Genomic DNA, 21,746 nt, shown 5'->3' with positions numbered 1-21,746 from the left:
AAAAGAATTACAGTAAAAGGGAGGCTTAGTTTTCATAATCCAGTAATTTTATGCCAGATAATTTTTAAAAAATTATCTAAAGCAGTGATATCAAGAAGCTGATAGAATAAAAGATCAGAATATAAAACCAATTATTGTAAGATAAACTTCTATATCAAAAAGCCCCTTTGATACTTTCTCTGGGGCACATATAAATGCTTATTTATAATACTGACAAATAAAATGTTACATCTGTATTTAAATATAACAAATTAAATATATAATAAATATAACAAATTATAAAAAATAATTACATGCTTCCTTGTATTTTAATGACAATAAACACAAAGCTCACAGTGATCATTGTGCATTTGTTACTGTGGATAACCAAAGCCACCTGAAAGAGCAGATGATCTGTTAATTCAAGCATTAATCCTGAAAATAATTATTTCTAAAAGCACTAAATACAGGTTATCTGTAAAGTAGTTAGGGAGAAACTATACACATCCCCTCTAACGGCAGAGTTAAACACCATTATGGTACCCTTATTATAAAATGCCCATAACATAGCAACCCATATAAAAGACAGTCTTTTCATCACTGTTTTAAAGTGAGAAGATTTATAAAGCTTTAAATCATCATTGTAGCAGATCCTAAACTAGTATTAAACTTCCGTAGTTCCTCTAACCCTAATGCCTTTTACATCTTGAAACTGAGAGATAAAATGGTAAGACAGCAAACCAAATAAAGATGGAGCATAGACCTGACATTAACTAATACTATGAAGTGTTCTAATTGAGGAATCAAATAAGAAAGGAGAAAACTTACCTGCCAAGCTGGAACAGAGGTTGAGTTGGACATGACTGTTTTTTGTAGTTCTTCAAGTACAGCATCTGGGAGTGGCTTTTGTGACTCCAGGAGTGGTTTACACTGAACTTGTCTCAAAAGTAAGATAATGGCTGGCTGATCAGGGTTACTTTTTAAATACTAGAAATTAAATTCCAAATAGGAATACATCAAATAGGTTCTTAAATATTAAAAGTAAAAGGCATATTCTCCAAGTTGGGAAAATAAAATTCTGAATGTTTATACCTTTTCTTATTAAAGAATAAACAACAGCAAAAACTAAATAAACAAAACAATGAACAACTTGTAAATATCAAACTTTACATTTAAATAACTTTAAAATCAGTAATGCTATTATTATTGTAATGTACAATGTATTTCCCTTTGACTTAGTTTACTCTTAAGTGATATCCTGAAAAATTTAGGTTCTGAATGTAAGCAGATAGCTAAAGTAAGAAAACATAAAATTAAGTGAGAAGGCTATCACTATTCCATACTGGAATAAACTATACTGTGTAAGAAGAAAAGAGGTATGAATTTTTTCTTTCTTAACTTCTTAACAAAGATATATGTCTTTCTTCGAGACACAGCGTTTTCAAGTACTGCAAGTAAGAAAAATGACCTATTTTCCCATTTCCTTAAGCTACTATTTATTTCTTAAAATACTTACCTACATACATACATAAATGTATTATATATGCTTATATCCTGTGAGTGTGTATATATGTATATACGAAGAATTTCTGTATACAAGTCCTCCCACTATTGTTTTAAATATTTGTTTCTTTATTGTTTGTCTCTCAATAGCCTACTTTTCTACTTTTTACTCATCAGATCACAGTCTTAAATGTATTTCTAAAATTTATTTTATTGCTTTCTTCTAAGTAAGCGATTGGAAGAACAAACTGACAAGGAAAGGTTCATAAGGCATCATTTATTCTATTGGAGAGCACAGAGCAACTGTCAGTTTATGCTTAGTAAACACTTCCTGTATTTACTAAGCATAAATTGTCCTGTCAGTTTATGCTTAGTAAACATTTACAGTGTTTACTAAGCATAAATTGTCCTGAACTTACCTCAGATGGAATTCCTTAAATAAAAGAAAAAATGTATTACTCTGCTTTTCATAAAATTTGAGTCTATTCTTCCTTCTCTGTTAAATGTATACTGATCTTTCCAAAAACATTACACATATGAAACATGTTTCTAGGAAAAGTCATGTTCAAAACTCTCTTTAACAATTACATTATTTCTAAGTGCACTTTGGAAACTAATTTATTCATTCAGTAAACATTTATTGAGCCCCTATTATGCTTTAGGCAAGGTACTACACATTTATTCACAAAGCCTGAAGCATAGAGCCTATAATCCTGACATGTAAAAACAGACTACCGAGTAGGCTCCAGTCACCCACTTGACAATTTCCGCAGTCATTCTACGTGATCCAGAACTTTGGAAAACTGAAGAGATATTGGAAAATATAGCATTAAGAAGGAAGCAATCAGAAATCAAAGGAAAATGCTGCCTCTCTAATGGTATCCAAAAACAAATAAAAATTTGTTTTTAAAGACCTATAACACAAGAGCTTGAATCCCAGAGTCAGACAAATGTGAGTTTAAATCACAACTCTATCCATTCCTAATTGTGAGCTCCTGTGCACATTACTTATCCTCTTTAAACCCTTAGTTTTTCTCATCTGTAAAAATGAGGATAATAATAAATACCTATATCATGAGATTGTTGTGAAGTTCAAATACCAAATGCTAAATGCAGTGACTGGTTTGTGGCAAGTACAGTAATCAATAAATTTTGTTATCATAATTGTCATCACCACTACTACATGTTACTACATGTTCTTTAAATAACATGCTTTCCCCCCACTTTTTTTTTTGAGACAGGGTCTTGCTCTGTTTCCCAGACTGGAGTGTAGTGGCATGATCATGGCCCACCACAGCCTCAAATACCTGGGCTCAAGCAATTCTCCTTCCTCAGCCTCTCAAGTAGCAGGAACTACAGGAATAGATCACCAGGCCCAGCCAATGTGCAATTTTTTGCAGAGACAGCCTCTCGCTATGTTGCCCAGGCTGGTCTCAAACTCCTGGCTTCAAGTGATCCTCCCACCTCAATCTCCCAAAGTTCTGGGAATACAGAAGTGACCCACCACATCTGGCCTCACACATTCCATTTTTGAAGTTATTTTCCAAGTGAGATAAGAATCCATGAATTCCAATGCACACACCATAATACCTTTGTGCAGAGAGTTTCAGCTTCAGATATTCTTCCTGTGTCTATTAGACCAGTGACAGCTTGTGAGAGAGACCACTTTTCAAGAGACTGGTTGTAATCTTCAAAGAATTTTTTGTCTTTAACTGTAAACAAAAAATGCCAAAGTTACTTTCTTCTGCAATTTATAACGTGTTCTCAGAGGAGTAACTGGTTCCTAAAAAATTGCCATTAGACTTACCATCCACTCACAATTTTTAAGTTAATGTGCTACATGTACCATAGACTATCCTGACAAGACGCAGGTATCTGAGAAGTTTCATGGCAGGAGTATTTGTGGCTAAATAACTCAAAGCCTCATATAACTGTGACTTCTAAAGAAATAATAAAATAATTTGTTGAAAACATATAAAGATTTACTATAATATAATGAATGTAAAATAAGCTACACATTTTCAAACTATACAATTTGATGAGATTTGACATGTATATCAGTGAACCATCATCACAATCCAGATAATGAACATATTCAACATTATTAAAATTTTCCTCTTGCCCCTTTGTAATCACTTTTTTCCCCAACCTACTCCATCCTCCCTTCCTTGGCCTCTGTCCCCAGTTAGCTCCTAACATGTTTTCCGTCACATAGACCAATTTGCATTTCCACAAATTTCATCTAAGTAGAATCATGTAGTATAAATTCTGGCATCTTTCACAGGTGCTAATATGGCAAATTACATTCATTTTCAAATGTTACAATAACTTTGCCTTCCTGGGATACACCATAATTGATCATGATGTATTATCATAATTTTTATGTATTGTTGGATTTGAATTGCTAAAGTTTTGTTATGAATTTCTCCGTCTACATACACAAGCAATGTTGTTCTTTGCCTGGTTTTAGTATTAGGGTAATGCTGGCCTCATAGAAGATGTCAGAGGTATTATTATCTTAGATTTTCTGAAAGAATTTGAGTAGAATTGGTATTATTTTTCCTTAAATACTAGGTAAAATTCATTAGTAAGTGTTGCCTTCAAGATAGCTGATTAGATGCATTTGGTTCTCGCCTCGTCCATGGAAAGGAACCAAACGGCAAGTAGATAATCCATATATTATCAACTTCAAATATATTATCTAAGAAAGCATACTGGAAGTCAACAGAAAAGTGACAGGAAACACCAAAAGCAAGGAAGGAGAGGGCAGTGGCGTAGTATGCTCAGCTGGGATCAGCTAGGAGCCTAGAAAGGCTCCTGAAACGCAGGGAAAGGAAATAAGAGTCCCCTAACAGTCTACATTCCTGCCATAGACTCCAATAATTCTAGTCACAAGACAGCCCTATGACCCTTGCAGGCCCTAAAACTAACATAGGGAAGCATACAATAATGGCACTAGTCCAAAGTGGGAGCTCACGCTGAGTCCCACAAACCCCTGAGTCCTAAGCAGCTAAAGTGTGGCACTATTTTGAGAGCCCAGCCCTCTACCAGGCTGTGTCTTGACACACATCCCAAGAGCCCCTGTATCTCCACAGCCCTGAAGCTCCACTGATATTCCCTGCCCACAGCCACTGCTGCTGATTATCTACCAGCAGCAGTGGCTGTGGGCAGGGAATATCAGTGGAGCTGAGGGAATATGTTGGGGCTGAGGTGAGAGCCGCTGTCAGCCACCACGAGCTGCCGGTAAGGAGTAGCCATGCATATTCAAGTACCCTGAGAACAAATTTCACTGCCCTGCAGCTACCACTGCATTGGAATACAGCAGAGCTGAGGCATGACTGAAGCCTGCAACCCCCACCCCCAGCTGCCTATGGCTGCTCACACTGAAAGCAACCCCACTCTACCTAGTTGCAGGGTCACAATGCAGCAGTTGCTGCTTCCAACAAAGCATTTGCTGGCAGCCCAGCATCATTCTGCCGTGCCTATCACAGCCAAGGCCTGCATGCACCCCCAGGGAGCCTAAGGAAACGTCTACCTGGCCTGGCTCCATTCCCTAGAGTACCCAAGCATGCCCTCCTGGGGCCTGGGGACTGCTCAGCTCAGACCACCACCACTAACATTTGAGCACTCCTCTGGGATCTGAGGTCGGACCCTTCCAATGTGCTGCTAACACTGCAGGTGACACTCACTCACATGTACCATGTATGGGACTGGGGACTGGTACACGCAGTCCATTGCAGCCACCACCAATGCCAGTGTGGACTGCTTGGGTCCCAGAGGGCTGTCCCACTGCTACTGCCACCAACCATACCACGCCTGCTTCCCAGCGACTCAAGAACACTCACACCCACCCAGCCTAATTGTGATGGTGAATACTGAGTGTCAACTTGATTGGATTGAGGGATACGAAGTATTAATCCTGGGTGTGTCTGTGTGGTGTTGCCAAAAGAGATTAACATGTGAGTCAGTGGGCTGGGGAAGGCAGGTCCACCCTTAATCTGGTGGGCATAATATAATCAGCTTCCAGAGAATATAAAGCAGACAGAAAAACATGAAAATGAGAGACAGGCCTAGCCTCAGCCTACAGCTTTCTCCCATGCTGTATGCTTCCTGCCCTCAAACATCGGATTCTAAGTTCTTCACTTCTGGGACTGGGACTGGCTCTCCTTGCTCCTTAGCTTGCAGAGAGCCTATTGTCGGACCTTGTGAAAATGTAAGTTAATACTTAATAAACCCCCTTTTATATATATTCGTTCTTTCCCTGTATTATTTCTGTCCCTCTAAGAGAACCCTGACAAATACGCCAATGCTGCTGTCATTTCTGGCACCTGAACAATCCATCTATAAAGGCACAAGAATGGGCCTGCCTAAACCCACTAACACCAGTGTCACTGTACACTGCTCTGGCATCCAAGGACAGGCAAGCTTATACTGCTGCCACCACTGGGGCCCAAAGACTGGCCTACCTGGCATCCCAGGCCCCATCAAAACTTCACCAAGCCTACACTAACAAGTATATCCTAACACACCAAAGAAACCACAAATACCACAGATGCTGTCTACAACCAAAGAAACTGGAGATTACACTCAGAATATAAGCCGAAGTGACCTACCCAAACAACACCATGGATACATCTTCAGGAAAAATTGCTTCCCTACCAAAAAAATACAAAAATTGGAACTGACTGTTAGACTAGATGTGCATATATAAATGTAAGACAAAGGAAACAAGAAAAAGCAATGAAATATGATACCTCCAAAGGAACAGAATAATTCTATAGCAACAGATCTGAATCAAAAAGTTGTTTATGAAATCCTGGGGGAAAATTCAAAATACTGATAATAAAGCAGCTCAATAAGATACAAGAAGAGAATACTAAAAACCAGTACAAAGAAATCGGAAAAAGCAATTTAGGATACTAATAAAAAATTTAACAAAGAGATAGTTATCATAAGAAATAACCAAACAGAAATTCTAGAACTGAGGAATTCATTGAATGAAATATAAAACATATCTGAAAGCTTCAACAATAGAATAGATCAAGCAGAAGAGCCTCAGAACTTGAAGACAGGTCTTTAAATTACCTAGAAAGACAAAAATACAAAAGGATAAGCAAAGCTCACATGATATATGGGACACCATAAAGCACCCACATATTTAAATTTTCAGTATCCTAGAAGGCAAAAAAAAAAACAAAAACATAATTATTTCATTTAGAAAAACTATTTAATAAAATAATAGATGACAGTATCCCAATTCTAGCAAGAGATTTAGACATCTGAAAACATGAGGAAGCTTAGAGATCCACAATTATATACAATTTCAAAAGATGTTCTCCATGTTACACTATAGTTAACCTATCAAAAGTCAAAGACAAAAAGAAAATACTAAAAACAGCAAGAGAAAAGCATACTACTTATAAATGAACACCCATCTGACTAACAGCAGATTTGTCAGCACAAACCTTACAGGCCAGTAAAGAATAAGATAATATATCCAAACTGCTGAAAACAAAAAAAACTTTCAGCCAAGAAAACTATATCCAGCCAAGTTATCCTTCATAAATGAGGGAAAAATAAAGGTTTCTCAGACAAGTAAAAGCTGAATATCATTACTAGACCAGTCCTACAAGAAATGTGTAATGGAATCTGAGCTTGAACGAGAACAGACAACATTCACCGTCATGAAAACACATAAAAGTAAAAACTCACTGGTAAAGCAATTATACAAATGAGGAAGAGAAAGGAAACAGATGATACCAATACAGAAAACCATCAAAATACAGTAATATACCATAAAGAGAGAAAGAAATAAAGGATACACAAAAAATCAATTAATTAAACAACAGAAATAATACATCACACAACAATGGTAACCTTGAATGCAAATGAATTAAACTTTCCATTGAAACTATAGAGATTGGCTGAACGGTTTTAAAAAAAAAAAACCTAACCTATGCTGCCTGTACGAAACTAATCTCGCCTATATAGGCTGGATGTGGTGGCTCACACGTGTAATCCCAATATTTGGGAGGCCAAAACAGGAGGATTGCTTGAGCTTAGGAGTTTGAGACCAGCCTGGGCAACATAGCAAGACCTCATCTCTAAAAACAAAGTGTACCTATGACTTGGGAGGCTGAGGGAGGAGTATTACTTGAGCCCAGGAATTTGAGGCCAATCTGGACAACACAGCAAGACCTCATCTCTTAAAAAAAAAAAAAAAAAACAACTAAAATAATGATAACAGCAACATATTTGATTATGTGTGCTTATGTGTGTGTGGACGTTTATGTGTAAGCAAAAGAGCAAAGACATAAAGGACAATAATTAGGCTTGTTTTGTTATAAGGATTTGCACCATCCATTAAGTAGTATACTGTTAGGTGAAAATACAGTTGGATTAATTTTACATGTATATTGCAACCAATAAAAAAGGGCAACCAGTAAAAAAAAAGTAGAAAAGGAAATATAACTAACATGCTAACAAAGAAGAGAAAATAGCATCATATGAAAGGCATAATTAAAACTATAAAACACAGAAAAAGTTAGATAAAAATAGAAACAAAGAACGGGCAACAAATAGAAAATGATAAAATGTATGATAGATACTAATCCAGTTATATCAACAATCAGTTCATACACCTATAGTCTAAACATACCAATGAAAGTCAGAGATTGTCAATGTGAATAAAAACTAAAAATAGGTAGATTGTTCTTTCTTTTAATCTGAAGAACATGGCTTAACAATAACTATGCTATAGGTATTTCTGATTTCCTACTTAATAAATTCATTTTATTAAAATATTTCAATCTTATAAAAGACTCTATAATCTGTTACCATTAAACAAAAGCCTATTAATTTGTCCTAGTGGTCAAAAAGACAGGCAGTAATGATGCTTAACATTTACTAAAAAATGATTAATAACCAAAAATTAATTCAGTGAAAAGCTAATGTCCCAAGACAAAAGTAGGCTAATCTACTTATTAATATAAGTAGGTTAATCTATGTCACTTTTCAGTGAAGAAATTTATAGACTTACAAAACAATGTTAAGTAAATCTGATTATATTAACAGCTTACTCTGACCAAGATTCCCAGGAGGAATCACAAGACAGTTTCAACGCTGGTTTTAGTAAAGGACTCTTTCCACGTCACCTCTATCCTGAAATGCTGGTAAAGTCTCAAAGTAAGTAAATGCTACAAAAAAGAGATTTCAGCTAACAGAACCTACTGGGCTTTTAAGCTATCTAGAAGAGAAAAACATATATATGCTTATCAAACATCTGTACAAATATTATACTATGTATGGATTTTTAATGAATATATTTTTTATAACAATACATGCTGAAGCTGTTTGTATTCCTGATTTAATCATTTAAGAAATCTGAATTAAATGTATAGAGATGCTTTTTAAAACTTACTTGAAGCAGTAACAGCAGATAACAGTGCCAAGTATAAATCCATCCTCTTTGACTGAGTGTTGTTCACTAGGGCCAGTTTATCATCAGCATGATAGGCTGCCATTAGCCCAGCCCAGATAGCAGGGTCACCTAAAAACAGGAAATACACAATGGTAAGTCTTGTTAAAATCAACAGGTTGCTGAAAAACTATCAAAAATGAGAGTAAGAGTTTACAAGTTGAAAAAAAGTGTATCTAAAAAATAATTTCACTTTCTCAAAGGAAAATTAAACTGCCCTTGTTTTCAGAGACATTGCTACATTCATCTATAGAGATTTAACAATGTTTCCAAACATATCAGAGAATGAGAAACATCCTATTAAGTTCTTCTTTCATGGCTGGTTAGCTCAGCTGCCTAGAGTGCTGTATTACTGTGGAAAGGGCAATTAGATTCACTTTCACTGGATACCAAGGACAACTCTCACTCATCTTCATCACTTAGTAATCGTTGTTTTAAAGACTCTGTCCTAGGACAAGGAAGATAACACAATTTTCCAGTTCTTAAGAAAAGTTTAAGCCAAAGGAAAGGCTTACGATTTTAATGATATTCTAACAGGCAAGTATAAAAGTCATTTCATCATTCCAAGTGAAGCATTTATATGATTACATGTCCTTTATTCATTTGATCTTTCCTTCTTTCCTTCAACCTTGACAGCAGCTCCAGGGGAGGAGGAAGGAGGAAAGTCCAATAGCAGTGAGTTGGAAGGAAACTTTTTATGCCTAGAAAAGATTATGCATAAAGACTTCTCTATTTAAGAAAGTTAGTTATGAAAAAAAAATGTGAAGGAGATTTGGCATTTACAAGTTTTTTTTCTTTTCATTTGTTTGGTAGTTCATTTTTATAAATCTTATTTTGCCATTCACTTCAACATGTTAATATTTTAGTCCTGCTAGGCTTAAAAAACAAATAAATGCTTTTAAATTCTCACAAGGGAGTATTAGTTAACAATATAGTCACTTGATCATACTTTTTAGCTTTAGTTTTCTATTTTTTCTTATCTGACCACCCCACTCAGTATGTTTTCTATCAAATGTCTGAAATATATATCTACTTCAGTTATAGGTGACCAGTATTACTGCTAAAAGTAAAAATATCAACAAAATTACAAGAATCATTAAAATCTTATGCAGATCAAATACTTTTATAAAAAGTTAAATACATACCTCCATATTATGAAAAAATTTCTGCTCCAAATAATGACTATCTTATTTTAAGTAGCACAGACATAATCAAATTCCAAAATAAACAAATGGGGACCATTTTCTAAAATTTATGATGAACAATATAGAGAAAGGCACATGACAGCCTTAGATCTGGGTTTCAGGTCTAGCAATGCCACTAATTAATGTGTGGTAGTTCCTCCTTTAGGATTCATTTCCCTATAAAACAAGACAACTAAACCAGATAATAGCTGAGGTGCCATAGAGTCTTAAAGTCTATGATTCCAACAGAAGTGAACTCAATCTCTGAATATTAAATTAAGCCTAAGATTAAGGGGATAGCCTCTTTAGGGATCTTACAGTATTATATAGTTTGAATTTCTGATGGGAGAATGAACAATAGTTGGCAGCAATTTCTTCCATCACAATACAAAATAGTTACTGTTTCCATGAACTCTTCCCTAGATAATCATTAACCCAAATTTCCTATAAAATAAAGTGACTCTAAGATAATATATAAACAACAAACGTAAACATTTTAAAATAAAGCTTGCCAAAAATACCTCTTAGTATCACAGAAGCACTAATCTAGCAGAAATCAGATTTTTTTTCCATTCAATTCTAACTTCTTGGAATTATCTTTATATTCCTGACAAGACTCCCTGGAATAGCATCTGTGAAAACTGTACTTTGTTCATCTAAAGATCTACAAGGACTAGGGGTACAGCCACTACACATAACAACAATTATATTCATTTTCATTGGACTCTAAGGACAAGTCTCAAACAGGCACTCATCTTTACCACTCAGTCACTGTTTTAAGCGTCTCTGCTTCCTTAAGCATGTATTTATCTAGATAATCTGGGAACATCAGAGATCATTAGAGAGGACCTTATCTGGGCAGTCTCACTTTTCTAAAGTTTATGTTCTTACACAATCAAAAGCTAACAGATCTTTTATCATTCTGGATCCACAATAAGAATTCTTGAGAGTTAAATCTATCTAATATTTACTTGAGAACTCCAAAAATAAAAAACTTACCAAGATATACATATATAAATCAAAATGTTTAGTCTCTTTTTGTTCTATGTCAAAAGGAAAGAAAATATAAACAACAGAATATTGATTTTTTTAATTAGTTTACAAAATAATCCCTGAAATGTTAGATATTTTGCAGCTTAATGAGGATCTTTACAATTTATTGTGAAGATAATATTGAACTTGTTCTTTGTATAATTTCTTTCCCAACAGTGCTTAGCCAAAAGCAACAGCATTCTGATCTAACGCATTTGAAGAGTTGAAGGGGAATAAATTTAATGGTTTCTTTAGTATTTAAAATAATATTATATTGTTTAAAAATATACCTTATAACCCTATATTGCTAGACATTTCAGTCTTCTATGGCATTTTCCAAAAGCGGTAATGGAAGCATGCTTAAGTGACATTCCTCACTACCTTTGTGATCAACAGCCTACAGATGACACAATTAGCTCAGGTTGGGGCCATAACTGTGGCATTTCTAACAGTTACCACAGAACATACATCGCCATCCTTCAAAAAGCTACAGACACATAAAACTATCTAAATATGTTTGTTAAATAATTTAGTAGCTATAGGCAAAACTCTCTAAGCCATATTGATGCAAAATGGAAATCATTTTAAATTGTTTCTTGAAAATATATGTATAGTTCAGACTGTCAGTACAGGTAATAAAGTATCATTAAGACATTCCTTTAGGCCTCTTTCGATAATTGATACTCTCTTATCAGTAGCCAAAAGCAGATAATCAATAATACGCAAAATCTTGAAATATTTTCTTAAAATTTCCTTTTATCTTATTTCAGGGAAATATAAACTTTGCTCCTATAAACCACGAATGAATGCAAGATTGATAGAATCTAAATTAGTGAATATAAATGTACTGAATTATCACATGCACCTTGAAACTATGTAAATCTATGATGCATCAATTTTTAAAAGTCATTTCTGATGGTATGATATATTGTATTAAACACTTATATAGTGCATAACACTTTAATCACCCAAACTCCTGTTGTAGAAGATCTAAATTATGTACATTTTTGCCTGGTACAAATAATGCCAATAAAATATATATCGTGTGCAAGATTTTGCCTCCATTTAAAAAAATATGTTTTTAGAAAAAAAAAATTGGAATTAATGAAATAGATATTATATGCACCTGGAGAAAGGAGAGCTGCCTTCTGAATGGTCTTTAGTGCAATATTTTTTTCATCTTCTGCTGAACTGCTTCCCATAGCCAACTGATTTACTGTAGTATACAGTAATGCCTTCTACATAACAGAAAAGAAGTATGTTAGCCAATTTTCCTAATAGCTCCCTCTCTTTCAAACTGACTAAAAAGACTCTATTTGATATGATATGATCCCTAAGGCTATGAAAATTATTACTCCTTCATCAATATTATTTAATAAATTCAACATTTCCTTTGTACTATGGCAAACTAACCTTTCCGTGATTTGAGTCCAGAATATGAGCCACATTTCCTGCTACAACACCTCCCTAGAACAGAAAATATTGATGATTTATACACATGCAAAAACTTCCATGAAAAAGTAAAAATTAAGATTGATAAGACCTTGCCACTAAATCATTGGAAAGGTTCAGTTTTACCACATTTATAACTCCTAAACGTCTTAAAAGTATCAACTTATTATTACTGTTGGAAAAGACTAATATTCTTGTGAAAGGAAATCTTTTCTACTGTGACCAACTCTACTTTCAGAATACTCATTTGAAGGTTCAAAAGTTACATAATTTTGCCAACGAAATGTATACTTTTTCTAACAATATAAAAGATTATAAAGACTGGAAGAGACCGATCACAAACATAAACTAACATGGTTTACTACATGAAAATACCTAGTATTTTTAAAACTTCCATACTCTAGTAAAATAAAGTTCAAGGCACCACGAAGCTCATCATTGCTTCAATAATCAACTCAATACTAAAAATAAGAAAAATACGTGTAGCATCACTGAGTTTTAATAAGGTCAATTTGAAATCTGTAACTTTAAATAACTGCAGCTACTTCATACGGTTGTTGATTATAAAAATGCTGACAGCTGACACATAATAAAACACTTCATTCAGGTAATTTTGGAGTCTAATAACAATGGTCTTTCAGGTTCTTTGAGTCTACTCACTCACTAACAATAACTAAAAAAGTGAAATAAAACCCTGCTGCCCAAACTGCAGCTTGTGCATCTGCAGCATCCACACTCTCTAAGAGGTTGTTAGATGTGCAGAATATTGGGTCCCACCTCAGGCCTACAAAATTAGAATCTGCATTTTCACAAGATCACCAGATGACTTCAATTGCACATTAAAGTTGGAAAAGCACGGAGATAAAACATTTTAAAAATGTATTCTTAAATATACTAAATAACTGACAAGATATTAAGGACTTGCCAAGCCATAACTGAAAGGGAAAACTGAAATTCAGAGACAAGTGAGCAGGGAAGCTGCTTCTGCCATTTGCAAATGGCAACAATTTTTTTTTTTTTTTTTAAATGGAATCTTGTTCTGTCACCCAGGCTGGAGTGCAATGGCATGATCTCAGCTAACTGCAACCTCCACCTCCCGGGTTCAGGCAATTCTCCTGCCTCAGCCTCCTGAGTAGCTGGGACTACAGCCTAGCTAATTTTTGTATTTTTAGTAGAGACAGGGTTTCATCAAGTTAGCCAGAATGGTCACAAACTCCTGACCTGAGGTGATCTGCCTGCCTCGCCTCCCAAAGTGCTGGGATTACAGGCATGAGCCACTGCACCAAGCTCAAATGCTAACAAATTTTAATTTTAACCCTGAAGGATGTATGGGCTAGTAGGACAAAAATTAAGGCCCAGGTTCATACAAGGAGTAGAGTATAGAGGAAACCCACATCAGAATAAGCTGAAACCCCAAAAGACCACATCCTAAGGTTCAGGGTGAATTAGAACTAAGCCAAATCTCAAGAACTAGTAACCCAGGCATAAAGTAGCCTGGTTGGTCCAAAACTCCTAAGTTCTAAACTTTGTATAATATAGTCCCAGATTGGTGGACCTCCCAAGCACCCAGCAGAAGCAAGTACAAATTATTTCTATAGAAAGATACCTTAATTCTAGGCCTCAAATTATTCCTACAAATAATTTTCAAGTACACACAACTGGGTAAACAAAGAAACAAAGCCACCAAGAATGAAAATCAGTAAAAATAATGAACAAGACTCATAGACTTCAAACAAGTCTGTGGGTCTCACAGATTTCAGATATTGGAATTATTAGTGTGATAAGTGTTCAAAACATTAGCTATTACTATTATGTTTACCAACTAGTGAAGGCAACTATGGAGAGGATATATTAACCACAGAAGTTAGTAGAATACAAACTCCTGAAAATATCTGGCTGTTACGAACTAAAAGGGTATATAATGCTTTATAAAATGTCAATGACTTCATGTTTATAACTACATTTTTGTATACAGCAGTGTTCTAGTTCTTACTGCCTTATCTTTAAGAAGATTTTAAATAAAATTATCTTTTGGGATTCAAAAACACATAGCTAATGCTTACTATATGGCCATATTACATTACTTTATCCCACATCATTAACATAACCTGTATGTGTTCAAAAAGATCTTCCTACTTCTTTGTAGCTCCCACAACATCTAGAACACTGCAACTGTACATGGAAAAAACTCGGTATAATATTTGTTGAATGACTATTGGAGAATTTAGTTTATAACAGAACTCTCTTCATTGTGTAAATTATCTTTCAGAAAAATAATGCCTTGGTTTAAATGATCGTATTTACCACATCACAAGTCGGTTTATATCTTTTTGCTAGATTTGGAAACAAACATTTCTTTACCTTTGCATTTCGTTGAGCATACTGCGCAACAACTCGAGACAACAGAGACCAAAGAGCAGGGTCACCAGGGTTACTAAAGAGATCAGCAAAAGCAGCAGGCTTAGGCACAAGTTATTTTAACTACAAAATGTACGAACAACCAACAATTTATTAAGTTGAAAACCTTTTAGACATCTAAAACAAGTTCATATCAATTGTGCATGTTTGGTTGAAAACATACTTTATATCACCTATATACACCAATAGTCTTTATGAAAATAAGAAGAAATAAATCAACAATGAATGATTATAATCTCTTTGTGTTTGAACACAGTGTACAAAATTTCCTTAAAGAAAAGTTAAGAAAATTTATCCTAAAAATTATAGGATAAATAATATTGCATGGCAGGAAGATGACTAGTAATGAAAATGACATAAGGACTAAGCTATAAATAACAATTAAAAATGAACAATTAAAAATGAGCAAAGATTAATAAAAATGAACTATGAAAGGAAAAGAAACTACAGACACGACACTTCACTCTGAAAATAAATAGGAAAATTAACCACTGCTGCTAATGACAGCTTTCTTTTTCTCAAATTTTGAAGAAATTAATGAATGTTTAAATGGCTGAAAACTACTAAAGCCATCAATCTAGACAGTACCAGACAACAGACTAAGAATATTATAAACTTGGGAATTAAGAGCTTTAATAGCAAAACAAAGTTTGGCCTTAAATTGACTAAGGGCCGAACTTAGAATTGAATTTAAAAAAAATGCTTATAGTAAAATAATATATACAGTTACCTGGTCCTGTGTAAAATTTCATAGAGCCAGGTTTGGTTTTCAAATGTATATGCTTACCTTATTTTATAGTCTTAATAAAGTCCAAATGTCAAATGCAACCATATCAAATATAATTAGGTTCCAAGTTCACAAATACAAAATTTACCTGTGAACAGCTTTAGATGCTTGTCTTTGCACTGACACACTGCGGCCTTGGAGTGCATAGATGGCTGATGTAAGAAGGCATCTCTGATAATTACTGTCTTTGTGTTTGATGTGCTTCAGTAACTCATTAAGTGCTGCTTTTGACAGTGTAGCATCCTGCATTGCCAACCCTAGAGCACACAGGGCTTGAAGGCTTTCTGTGGTTGGTTCCTTTAAGATAGAACTGTAAACATATTTTAAAATTACCTATTAGTTATGACTAGAGTAGTCTTTATCTGTAACTATTTAAACATTATTTAGTATAAAAGGCAATTTACATTAAGATTCACTAAACTCAACTCAACTTTAAGATTAATATAAAAGCAAATTTCTTAGTGTTTAGAGACAGCAAATCCCCTGATTGTCTGAAGCAGTTAAAAGCCCCAGTGACTCTTTCACAGAGCAACAAAAGCCAAACTTATTTTTCGGTCATTATATTTAAGTTATATGGTTTGGATCTGTGTCCCCGCCCAAATCTCATGTTGAATTGTAATCCTTCAGTGTTGGCGGTGGGGTCTAGTGGGAGGTGACTGGATCAGGAAGCTGAGTTCTCATGAGTAGTTTAGTGAATAGTGAATGGTTTACTGTATAGTTAATTCTCATGTGATGTGGTGTGCAGCACCTCCCCTCTCTCTCTGTCTTCCTCCCGCTCTGGCCATGTAAGGTATGCCTGGTTCCCCTTCACTTCCTGCCATGATTATAAGTTTCTTGAGGCTGCCCCAGAGCCAAGGCTGCCCCAGAACTGCGGCTGCCCCAGAGCCTATGCTGCCATACTTCCTGTACAGGCTGCAGGATCTTCAGCCAATTAAACCTCTTTTCTCTAAATTACCCAGTCTCAGGTATTTCTTTAGCAGTGTGAAAACTAATACACTAAGCTTTAGAAACAAATATAAATTAGTTTCTTTGAGTTTCAGTAATTAGGTAAGTAATTAGGACAATTTTGCTAAAATGTTGAGTTTCAATAAAATCTTAGAAGGTATGAATAATAAAAACTCTTCAATTAAAATATGATTTTTATCATTCTGATAAAGCTTTGTCTTATTTACTCTATGGTATTGAAACCAGCACTTTACATAATAAGTACAAATTGTTTCTATATCAACTGTACTTCAAATTAGTATTTTTATAATATAAGAAGAATTTACATTTTATAGGTAAACATCTAGCATCTTTTTTTTCCTCTTTCAACTATAAAATCTGACTTAGCCTTACAGAGGAAAGGTCATTAATGTTTAGGAATCCTTGTTAATTTAAATAAATGAAATCTTAGCTCTCCAGTAACAATGAAACTTACACTAATTGTTGTGAATTTTATGCTGTAATAAAAATAAAGGAATTTTTTTTAAAAACCTCAACTTTTTAAATGGTTTTTTTTATGTGCAAGTAATGAACAGGTGTTGTACCCATAAATGTTACTTTCCAAAAACAGGAGCTTTATAAAAGAAAACCACATAATAACTTTTAAAAGGTACTGGGATTCCTCTGCTTCTAGATCATTGCTAGGCTAGAAAAATAATTTGCTCTACCAGGAATCACAAGTTATAAGTGAGAATTCTCCAAAGTGGAAATTCTGGAGTGTGGTATCATTCCAGACGAAGTTCTCATGCCCAACATCCACAACTACCTATCAGAGGATTAAACCAGGTCAAAACAGTCCAGCATAATTAGGCTTCATCAAACAATGTCATTATACTCTTTTAAGATGCAAATAAACCAAAACAGGAAACACTAAAATCAATATAATATTTGACACTGTCATAGAAACTGTGAGTTCCTTTTTGTATCCCCCATTCTATAACATCAATAAAAGGAATATTTTACTCAAAGACTATATTATTTTATACATCATTAGCCATGAATTTTTGCCATTAGTTATTATACAAATGCTGCCTAGTGCCATTATCCAAATAGCATAACTATTTTTATGTCCACAATTCACTTCTATAGTTTAAGTAGAATTTTCATGATTTATGTAAGTACATCTATCAGTGAAGATTTAACACTGAGATGTAATCTAACATCTGTAATATCTGATGTTTTGTAGATGGCAATGTAGGAAAGATATATTTTAATCGCTTTTCATTTAAGTGACCTTATGTAAAAAATACACTAATAATTTAGCAGTTCCAAGTTTTAAACAATGCTCATTGAAATATAACAGAAATATTTATCACATTATAAAATGTCACACATCTACCACTAAGTCTTTGGACAATTTTTTTTTTGGGGGGGGCTTACTTTATTATTTTTTTTAATGGATTGGAGGTTTCAGTGGGACGGGAGAATCACAAGAAATCAGGTGTTCAGAGGAATGTAATGAGTAGAGGTGAGGAACTAGGATGTTGAAAAGTAAAAAAAGGAGAGAAGGAGAGAAAGAAAGAGGAAGAAAAAGAGGGAGAGAGAACAGAAATATTGCTTGATTCCAAAAATGGGTATTAATAATGGCTGATCAATATTCCGTGTATTCAAAATGGAGAACTCTATAAATATTCATTGAGTTTACTTGTTCCGGATCTGAGTTGAAGTCCTGGTTGCTTTGAAATCTTTTTTATCAAATGTGAGAATTGCAACTCCTGCTTTTTGTTTATTTATTTATTTTTGCTCTCCATTTGGTTGGTAAATCTTTCTCCAAACCCTTGTTTTGAGTCTTTGTGTATCTTTGGATATACCATTAGGTTTTGGCTGTATCTTTTGATTGGGGGATTTAGTCGATCTAAATTTAGGGTTACTGTCATTTTATATTTCATTTTGACAAACAGGTATGAAATTGTAAATTTTCTGAGGCAGCTCTGAAGTAAATATCTTAAAAGTATCTATAGTAACTCTTTTTACAATAAAAGTTAATACATATGCGGCCAAAAATGGAAGTATGTCAGTGTCACATCTAGCAAATAACCACACTGCTAACGGGTACAACTAAAAAAGCAAATAGTAAAATATAAATTTCAATACTGATTTAAAAAAAAGAAATTCTAATTTGTGCTTTGCTCAAAGGAAAAAAAACCACCTACTTTAATACTTAATAATAAACAATCTTAATTATTACCGAAATGACTACATTCTAATATTAGACAAATGCGGTAAATGCTCAATACCTGTATGTTGTTTTTTAGCATTTTCTAGGGATTTTACACATGGTTACTTATTATCATAAACTCTGTAAAGTTGATAACCACATTTTTTCCCCTTAAATAATGAACTTAATCATATTCCCCTTAAATCAGTGTCTAGGACACTGCTCAGTTTCCAACCTATGAATGCCAAAGCAACAGCAATACAGATTAAGTAACTGAACTTTTCATAGAAAGAAGATCAAACAAAAGAATACCAACAGGCAGAGATGGAAGCAGTTGGTAGTGTCAAGTTTGGATGAAGACATGCAGAAAATCAAAAACAAAGGGAGAAACATAAAAAAACAAAAAACCTAAGCTTGACTCCAACAACATAAAACACAGGGGTAAAGATTTTTTTTTTTTTTTGCAAATGACTTGGTGACAAGAAGGAGAAAAGGAAAGATTATATTGTTATTTTTTTCCCCACTTCCATTTACTATCTTAAGCAGTAACCAAAGGCTAATCTAACACCTCTACTATGGGGTTATTTTTGCCCTTGATAACTTCAGTAATCATTAGTATCTATGATTCTTGTCACCAAGTCATTTGCAAATTTAAGTTCTCAGAACATGTTATATATAACCACAGATACATGTTATAAGGATATATCCATGTAAAGTGACACGATTTTCTTTAAAATTGATTGGTTTTTCCTAACCAGCAAAGATGAAGAAAAAAAATTGCTTATTTATTAGACAAGGAAATGACTGTAATGACACAGGATAAGACAAAGGCATCACATCAAATGAACAAATGTGAAGTTTATCCTATAGAACTGGTTCTCAACCAGTACTATATAACCATCTCCATCCCCCCACCTTTGGAGATGGGGTAGTTACAGAGGCAATTTTTTTTGTTGTAGTCACAATGACTGAGGAGTGCTAATATTAGCACTTAATGGGTGGAAGGTAAGAATATAAGCTTTTTGCAATGGGAGAATATCTCTGTACCATGAGGATTAGTACCACTCAAAAATACAAATAAAACACTCAGTGAGACCACTATTCAATAGCATACATTAATCACTTCTGCTTATGAAGGGATTAAAGCCAATTTTCTAAAAAAAAACTAATCTTTAAGAAGTTAAAAAATACTACATAAGTAGCCAAAAATAGCACAGGTCATTATTTTATTAACTTATTCCAAAAACACAGAAATAGTTTTAAGTTTTGTTACACATTTTTAAAAAGATTCACCTTTAAATGAACATTTTAACAGGTTACCTTGAAAAGGAAAGAAAAAAATATCTCTTTTGGAATCCAAGAAGCCAAAAAACAAGGCTTCATTATAACTATCTTCATTAAAATTTTAAGATACTACTTATCGGGTGATCAGTTACTCTTTCAAAAAAAACAAATATGCAACAGAGTATAGGGCAGTTTTGAAGGATTGAGTAGATCCAGGGCTAAGAATTAAATCACAAGCTGTGGCTCCACCTGTGACTATCAATTCAGAACCAGGTGAGCCCAATCCCTTAAAAGTTCCTAAAATATTAAGAACTTCATTTTACATTGCTCCAAATTTCAACCCAAATATTTAAGTATCTGGACATGTTAAGTGCTGATGTCAACTACACATACCATTTAAATAGCAGTGTCTTGGCTACATCCATTTTTCCTTGTTTATATTCAGTTATTGCCAGAGCTGTCAAGATATGGGCTTTGTCTTGCTCCGATTCAACGATAGACAAGGCTCTCTCATAGGCTGATACGTAAAATTGAAAACAAACAAAACAGTATAAAAGCCATTCTGATCGATGAAGCATGAGATTTTTCCTTTCCTAATCCTATTTTTCAGAAAGGTCTAAATACAGTTATAACTTTGTATTCTCCTGTTCTCAAGCAGATAGAATAAACATTTATAATAATCGAACTTGTTTTCACTGTTCCAATGTGATTCTGAAATATCATTAGGATTATTACATGACAATCTCTAACTTCTTTCAGAATCTATACGGCGATCTAGGTCACTGTCTTTAAGAGCCAGCTTGGGCCAGAGCAGACGCCTGGAGCCACTGAGTATCACCAAAATTCCCATGTGCAGCCCAGCAACTCCATCAAGCAGTAGATACTTAAATGCTCTCTATACATGTGGGCTAAGCTCATATATGTGAAAATGCATCATTTAACAGGTTTGGAGAAATCAAAATCGATTAGCAGCAATGGTTGAGGTCTTTATTTATCAGAAATATCTAAGTAGTAAATACTTGCTTTCAAATGCCAAGTCACACATCTGCCACAAGTGATCTTCGGCCTCAGTTTCCTCATCTGTATCATGAACACTTAGCTCATGACAGAATTATAAAGACTGTTCATCATAATAACATTCTAAATGAGGAAACAGATAAAACGTGCCTAGTATAGCTCCTGACTCCTAGTCGGATTTTAATAAACATTGCAACCCCCACCTCATCTAATTATTACATCATAATCTTATCATGATTAAACTCAACTCTAAAAAAGTAAGATGTGTCCTTTAGCTTCAGAGCAACATACTTACCTTTGCTACTCTCTTTATAAAGCCCCTTCATGAATAAAGCCAATGCAAAACCTGTGATGTCTTCTAACTCTTCAAGGGGTGTTGACTTAAAAGCCTGGATAGCTTTATCATATTCACAAATGGAACTAAGAAGTAAAACACAACTTATTTTTAATATCAAAAGTAATTCTGACATG

At 34.3% G+C, this 21,746-nt stretch overlaps 1 protein-coding gene across 6 annotated transcripts in view; it reads right to left on the bottom strand.

Moving 5' to 3' along the window:
- The window catches only part of SKIC3 (SKI3 subunit of superkiller complex), a 105,601-nt gene that overhangs the window by 14,981 nt on the left and 68,874 nt on the right, over positions 1-21,746 (bottom strand). The window contains exons 30-38 of one of the 6 annotated variants that reach the window (XR_013532223.1): positions 21,571-21,695; positions 20,652-20,775; positions 15,921-16,142; positions 14,989-15,061; positions 12,589-12,642; positions 12,302-12,413; positions 8,903-9,031; positions 3,065-3,194; positions 808-966 (exon numbers count right to left, since the gene is read on the bottom strand). Coding sequence is in view for 2 of the 6 variants with exons in the window: in XM_035291194.3 (XP_035147085.3) it covers positions 808-966; positions 3,073-3,194; positions 8,903-9,031; positions 12,302-12,413; positions 12,589-12,642; positions 14,989-15,061; positions 15,921-16,142; positions 20,652-20,775; positions 21,571-21,695 (1,120 nt within the window). In the remaining 4 variants the exon portion in view is untranslated. Of the gene's footprint in view, positions 1-807; positions 967-3,064; positions 3,195-6,270; positions 6,568-8,902; positions 9,032-12,301; positions 12,414-12,588; positions 12,643-14,988; positions 15,062-15,920; positions 16,143-20,651; positions 20,776-21,570; positions 21,696-21,746 lie in introns of those variants that run through there. The other 5 variants (XM_035291194.3, XR_013532225.1, XR_013532224.1 and 2 more) reach the window with 5 other exon arrangements.

Source organism: Callithrix jacchus, chromosome 2 (assembly GCF_049354715.1).
Source record: "Callithrix jacchus isolate 240 chromosome 2, calJac240_pri, whole genome shotgun sequence".
NCBI lineage: Eukaryota > Metazoa > Chordata > Mammalia > Primates > Cebidae > Callithrix > Callithrix jacchus.
This window is presented reverse-complemented; position numbering and strand designations above follow the sequence as displayed.